This window comes from Chroicocephalus ridibundus, chromosome 6 (genome assembly GCF_963924245.1).
Source record: "Chroicocephalus ridibundus chromosome 6, bChrRid1.1, whole genome shotgun sequence".
Classification (NCBI taxonomy): domain Eukaryota; kingdom Metazoa; phylum Chordata; class Aves; order Charadriiformes; family Laridae; genus Chroicocephalus; species Chroicocephalus ridibundus.
Window position 1 is genome coordinate 55,455,287 of NC_086289.1, and position 6,902 is coordinate 55,462,188.

Consider the following 6,902-nt stretch of genomic DNA (forward strand, 5'->3'; position numbering starts at 1 on the left):
GTTCCTCATAGGTTTTTGGTTGTATCAGTATCCCACAGCCACTTTTTTATCATATTAGACAGTGTGGTAAATGTCATTCATATGGAGCGACCATGTATAAAAATCAGAATAAGAATCAATAAAATAAAATGAAGGATAAACAGAGGAGTTGTAGGTATCCTTTGCCTTTTGCAGTAGCTAAAGACACTAATTCATTAGGGTTTGTTGCTATGGTAGAAGTTTGTCAGTGAGCAAGAAAACAAATGGAGGGAAAAACCTCAGCTTTTGTAGAGAATTCAGTGCCTCCATAAAGCTGAAGACAGAGGCATGTGAAAGGGAAGGAAGGATGAAGACAGGACTGAGTAAGGCAAGCTGGAGCACTTGATTGAATTGTAGCTTTGCACTGGCCATTTGCAAATCTAGGAGCAAGCTGCACAGGTTGAGTTTGAGAGTCAGAGTATCCTCCCACCGCAACCGGACACATCAAGGACTCTGTGCATCTCTGTCACACCATGGTCAGCAATGGGAATGTTGTGACACTTAGGACTTTTTTGCTTCTTTGCAAGACTTCCATCTCATACCACCAGTAAATGCAGCAGATGAAAAGTGCACACAAACAGCTTTGCTGTGTGGGGAAATAACTGTGAAGTGAGCTGGGGTGTGATTCTGCATGTGCCTATCTGTAGTACTCCACTCACAGCAAAATTAACTATTTCATACTTCGTGTCTGTGAGAGTTTTCTCAGAGGGCTAGCATCTAGAGTGCTACAAATTCATCTTTACCTCACGGTGCTGTCTTTCTGCAGAGAAAACAAAGGACAATTTTAACCTTCTCTAGCGGCAATAGAAACGTTAAAACTACTTTGAGAGGAGTGTATGCATATGAAAATTTCTGTAAAAGCGTATACATTTCTCTTGAGACTTGCTTTTCTGAGTTTTTTTCCTCATTATCGCTGACTACAGATATGGCATTGCTCACGGTAAATATTTTCTTCAATTCGTTGCATGTCAACGTCTTTCATAAAATCTAAAAGACAATGGTTAAATCTGTAGGGGATACTGCATGCCTGGTACCTGTGCTGATTCTTTATTTTTGGGAGATGGGATCTTGGGCTGGCATTTCTGTGGTTATATATGTAAATATCATCAGTGATGTTTGCTTTTAAACCCGTTTCCTTCCCAATCCAAACAGATCCTTCCTGAGCCTGAAACACAAGCTAATGGCTGTTCTACAAGAAAAGAAATTTGGAAAGTAAAGGACAGATGTGCAGGTTTAGTGGATTCCTACATTTGAGCTTCACTGCTTTCCCAGGTGAGTGAGTCTGCAGGAAATAGGACATTTAGCGTGTTTAAGTGTGAAATATCAAAGCTGCTGAAACACATGCCCAGTTTTTTTTGTGAAACCTGCAAATAAGTGGAAAGTTACTATTGTGAATATGATACATGCATGAATGTCTGCAAGACAGGTCTTTCGGCAAGAAATCTGGCAGCCTCAGGGTGCATTTTGTGAAAGGCCTCTCAAACGAAATGGGTTGGTTGGCCTGGCAGAGCAGCTTCACCACCTCCCATGACCAGCTATGCATTCAGTGCTGGTTTAAACCCTTTCCCTATCCACATGCAAAACCAAGTGCAAGTGGAAAAAGTGGTCCATAGCAGCTCTCTAGTCTCCATTCTCATTCTTTCAGAATAACAATTTTTAGTGAAGAACTTTATGCGTTAGTCCTCAGTTCTTAGGGGTGAATCATTTCGAAACAAATCCTGAGTTTTGCTTTTTTTTTTTCCTCAGGTGAATCATTACCTGTATTCTGTAAAGCCTGTGATGGCTTTAAATTGCAGATTTTCAGATTTTTTTTTTCCTTTTATTTCTTAGCACTCTATGTCTTTAATATTCTCTTGGTGCAAACAGAAATCTCTGTAGTCTCACTCGATACCCAGTGTCATGATTTGGATATAAAGCCCTACAAAGGAAAAAGCTGTTACATCTGCCCACCTGAGCGAAGAGAATGGATCAGACCACCCCAGATTTGACCTGGAAAGTTGGATGTTCAGAGGCCTAAAAGCAATGAGATCCACCAGAAATATAGAATGAAAGTTGTTACCGTGCCCTGATAATTATTGCTCTCAGAGCTGGCAGAGGCACTGTGAGCCATGTGTAGAGGCAGGGAGCTCAGACAGTGGTTGGCTTTACCCTGTCTGTGGGGAGGTAGTAGCTTTTCCACGCCTCAGCCTGTCTGTTTCTAGAAAAAAATCAGTGGCCGGAAATGCTGGAGAAACCTAGGGGAGAGGCTTGGGAGAAGAAATGTCTCAAGTGCTTTTAACTTGTCCTTCATATAGTTTTAATGATGCTTAATTCGGTCAACATCCCTGCCTGTTCTAAGCAGTGTGTTATTGCTGAGAGAGGTAGTCAAGGCAAAAATTCCTAAATATGGTATTCATCTCGCTACTGTCTACCAGCACTCCAAATGAAATTATAGTGCAAGTTACTTTATGATCTGTGGGACCAAGGACAGCAGGATAGCAAACAAATAAGAACAGGCATACTTAAAAATGGGAAAAAAAGCTGAGCAACAGGAAGCATAAAGGTACAGGTAAGCTTCTGTTCTCAATTATAGCAGCGTAAGCCCTAAGTCGTGTCAGTAAAACTAATGAAGCTGCCTCGGGCTATAGAAGTGCAACTGAGATTAGTTTCCTCATATACTTTAGCATTTTCTGCCTCCTGAGGTGCTGACAAAATCTTTTCCCTGTGTTCAGGCGTTACCAGTTAAAGTAGAGGCCGCCTTGGCATGACCCACTGCTTTGAAATGTAAAATGAATCTTCTGCATCAACACTATTTTCTTCTATTATTTGTTAACTCTGCTTCCAAAAGGAATCTGAAATCTCAGTGGTAAAACTTTTGTGTCTATTGAAGTGCAGTTAGTTAAGGGATAAGTTGTGAACAGGGAGATGATGAGGATTCAGTACCTGCTGGCAGGAAAGCTGGTCCCGTATTCTGAATTTACTGAGGGAGTCAATTGAAATGGCAATTGATATGGAGAGAGAATTCTTGCTGTAATATCCTGGTGGCTTTTATTTTCATGCGCTTGGACATAAGCAGGACATGGCTAGTGTAAATGCACAGCCCTTGTGTCCTCAGAAGCACGGTTTATAGGCTGAACAGCAGAAGGACCCTGTAAACACCAGCACACACTTATATCTATATTGGGTCAGTGTTACCCTCCTCAGCAACTGAACTTCTGTGGTACAGTCTCATATAAGTGCCTTCAAAAAACTTCACTTTTACAGACTGAAGTCTCCACATGCAAAGTCACTAGCTCAGGGAAGAAATCAATACATGGTTTGCGTGTTATCGTTCTCAAAAGTGTACAGAGAAAAGATAGTTCAAAGGCTGGGATTGGTACCTCTGCATAGAAGATACACTGCAAAGATCCAGCTCAACTTGAATATGAGAACTAATTGCTTTTGTTGTCATCATCCTCATCACTCAGGAAAGTGGCAGCTGGCACCAGGGTAGCGGAGGGGGCAGAAATGGGGCCCCCAAGAGCTGTGAGCTGCCCCTCTCCAGGCTGGGAGCATGTTGTCATTCAGATTATCTAGATGCCTGTGAGCACTGACAAGAAGTAACTGACTGGCATGTTAGGGTCCTGCTGGTGGATTATTTTTTATTGCCTTGTTTGTTTGGGAAGTAGGAGGGCCAAAAGGTTGCTTTCCCCCTGGGATCCTATGTTGCTGGCTGCTGCTTTAGGTATCAGGGCTGCTCTTATCTTATACCCCAGTTAGGTGGGGGTTGTTCCTTCAGATTCATGTGTTTGCCACTACATTGGACCTCAGGCTTTTTATTTCATGCTCTTATTTGGTTTGGCTTTGTTCATGAAACTAGGTTTGTAACCAAGCAGGAAGGAACAGATATGTGAAAAGCCTGTGAACAGGAGAGGAGCTAGTGAGGAAGCCTGAAACTGGGATGGTCCGTTAATCTGAGCTATCCGGGGACTTGAGTTAGTGGCAATATTAGAAGTGCAATGTGGTAGGCACAAGACCTGTTGCTAAAACAAGCATTGGCATGCAGATCTTGCTATACCCATGTTAACTTCAAGCTGCCTTTGGACTCAGAGTTACAATCATTTCATTTTTTTTAAAATAGCATGGGCAAATCTAAACCTGACAAGTGTGCATGTACATGAGCACGAGCATACATGATCAGGGCAGGGGAGGCAACAGAATTTAGTCTGAAGCTTTCTACCGTAAACTTGGAGTCTCTGTTTCTCAGCAGCCCAAGTCTGTAGTGACTGAAGGCCTGGGGAGGTTTGCAGGTGCAATACGGACAAGGAGGCTGAAAGAAGCTACTGCATAGAATCATAGAATGTGTTGGGTTGGAAGGGACCTTTAAAGTCTAGTCCAACCCCCCTGCAGTAACCAGGGACATATATAAGCAGGGACGCGTATAAGTGAACATTTTTTTTTTTCCACAGTAAAGAGGAATCACATCTAAAGACATATGCATCACCATTTATAGGCAATAATTCAATTTCTTTTTACCCGTAAATGCTAACACAAAATGTTATGGAAGGAAATAAAGTTAAGAGCAGTCTCCTAGGAAAGAACTTAGTTTTGTTTTTTAGGGAATATTTTCAGATCTGAATATTTAAAATAAATTGCTTAGATAAGTAGTTCAGGACCCTGCACTTTCCACGAAAACATTTCCACACATCATCCCAAGAAACTAACATGCAGCATGTGGATCAAGGCTTTTGCATGGCTGTTTTTTGACTGTTTTCTAACAGGTCCTCCAAGGACTCCTTTAAAACAAAATAATAACACGCCCCATCAAGACAGCAGTTCAGGTTTGCCCAGCAAAGGGTGACCTGAATGATGTCTCGTAGCACTTGCTGAAAACTGGTATGAATGATGTTATTCTTCACCAAAAAGTACACAAAGTATACCACATGGTAAGGCATGAAACAGACCAAAAATGCCACAAAGTTTGCCACCACTATCTTCTCCGCTCTGGTGGTGTGTGTTTGGGGGTTGTCTGGTTTTCTGCGCTTTCTCAAACACCTGATGATCTGAACAGTGCAGAAGGTCGTGGCTGCCATGCTGCCAAAGAAGACAGTCTCCAAGGCGCTGAGCAGGCCTACGTTTTCCCACGTGCTCTTGGAGAAGTTATGGAAGCAGGACGAGATGTTGGGGCCCTCTCCATGCAGTTGGAAAGTAGAGATTGTCCCAACTGAGGTGCCCAGGCAGATGACAATACAGACCATAGCAGCTTTCTTGGTGGATCGCAGGGTGAGAGCTGTGAAAGGGTGCCGGATAGCAACATACCGGTCTACACAGATGCAGAGGGAGATGAGGATGCTGCCGTACATGTTTACGAAGTAAAGACTCTCTAAAGTGGAGCAAAACACAAGCCCCAAGCTCCACTTGTCCTGAAGGTGGTAGGAAATGATTTTAAAAGGAAGAGTAAACAGCAGCAAAGTATCCAGGAAAATAAGGGCTATCATGTAGACTGTAGATTCTGACAGCTTTTTGACCTTAAAAAACAGGAATGACAGAGCCATCACATTGAACAGCAGTCCCAGGGTGAACGTGGGAGCGTACACGATGAGCTGGAACAGTTTCACGGTATCGCTGATACTGTTCTTGGCATGGGTGTCGTTCATATCTCCAGGTATGCTGGAAGAGAAGAAAATCACCTTCCCCGCAAGGAAGGATGCAAATCACATTTAAGACCTGGTACAAAGGCCAGTGAGGTCTCTGTGTGTCCACAGACCTGGAGACATCTTTTCCTTTTGGGCTGCTGTGTGATGAATTGTAGGTCCCAGTAACATGGAGCTGCTCAGTGCCAAGGGATCTGGGGGCAAGGTTGTGCCTCAAGGACCAAAGCTTTCTGGGGGCCAAGCCTCACTTGCACTGTTACATGTTACCCCAAACGGTGCTGCACTATAATTTAGTCTAGGCAGAGTATAGCCATGACCGCACCCTCTCCTTGGAGTGAAGCAATCTCTTTGCAGAGCCAGAACAGCAGCCCCTGATTTTAGGGTTACTTGGATTGTGGGGATGAAGGCAATTAGTTGGATCAGATTTCCTGAATCAAGCTACCATAAGAGACCTTGGGGAGCCAAGAGCATGCGGGTCCCCCATATTTATTAATGTGAAGATCCCAAACAGTCGTTGCCATCCTGCATGCTCTCCCACCACAGCTGGGCAAAGAGGGGCTGCGATTACCTCTGGCCCTTCTGACAAGCTTGCTAGGAGGCAGGCAGGAAGTTTCAAACAGGCTATTTCTAGCAGAGGTTAAGTCGTTAGAAGAAGAATGAGATTTAAGAACCCAACGTTTTGCCTAAATGAGCCAGACTTACCACAGTGGATAAATTTATATCTGCAGAGACAGGAGTTGCAGAAAACATGCAGCGGTTTCTCCTCCACAAAGAGGGGACTAAAAATGCCGAGGTAGGCACTCCCTGAGCAGGGGTCATGAAGTAATTCTCTTCTTTAGAGGAGGAAGGGTGCTGGTTTGATCCTGCCCTCAGACTCTCCTGATAAGGACCAGGAAGGCTCTCATTGGTTTCTGCAATGCTGGTCTCAGCTGGAATCACTGACAAATGCAAACGCACAGGAATACCAGGTCCTTTCTTCCAGCCAGTTCTGTCACAGCAAATGTAACCTGTAAATAAAGCCTTTTGGGGATCTTTATGTCAGCGCCCAGAAATTACTTTAATCTACTGTTCTGTCATTGTTACTACTTCAACCTAGTGCCTTTCCTACGTGAGTTACTGATCTTGATGCTGTTTCATTTCAGATTTGTCAACTGGTTTCAACTGTGCAGTAAAAGTTCCTGTTCTGCAGATCAAGTCACTCTCCCACTGTTTCAGAGGTAAGCTCTCCCGTGCTGCGATTGACAGAGATTACGATCATTTTGAGAGGGTTTA

The 6,902-nt window shown here is 43.5% G+C and overlaps 1 protein-coding gene across 1 annotated transcript; it reads right to left on the minus strand.

The window, feature by feature from the left end:
- Positions 1-4,715: 4,715 nt before the first annotated feature.
- Positions 4,716-6,626, minus strand: LOC134517980 (lysophosphatidic acid receptor 6-like). The gene is made up of 2 exons (XM_063340100.1): positions 6,333-6,626; positions 4,716-5,666 (listed from the first exon to the last, which is right to left on the minus strand). Exons 1-2 carry the CDS (start codon positions 6,447-6,449, stop codon positions 4,716-4,718), a joined length of 1,068 nt encoding a protein of 355 aa, XP_063196170.1. The 5' UTR covers positions 6,450-6,626.
- Positions 6,627-6,902: the final 276 nt, after the last annotated feature.

What these genes read in the sequence shown, in the direction of transcription:
- LOC134517980 (XM_063340100.1), bottom strand. Translation starts at nt 6,449, where the DNA reads ATGACCCCTGCTCAGGGAGTGCCTACCTCGGCATTTTTAGTCCCCTCT. An exon ending in ATATAAATTTATCCACTGTG is followed by an intron (nt 5,667 to 6,332) that starts GTAAGTCTGGCT and finishes CTTGCGGGGAAG; the next exon opens with GTGATTTTCTTCTCTTCCAG.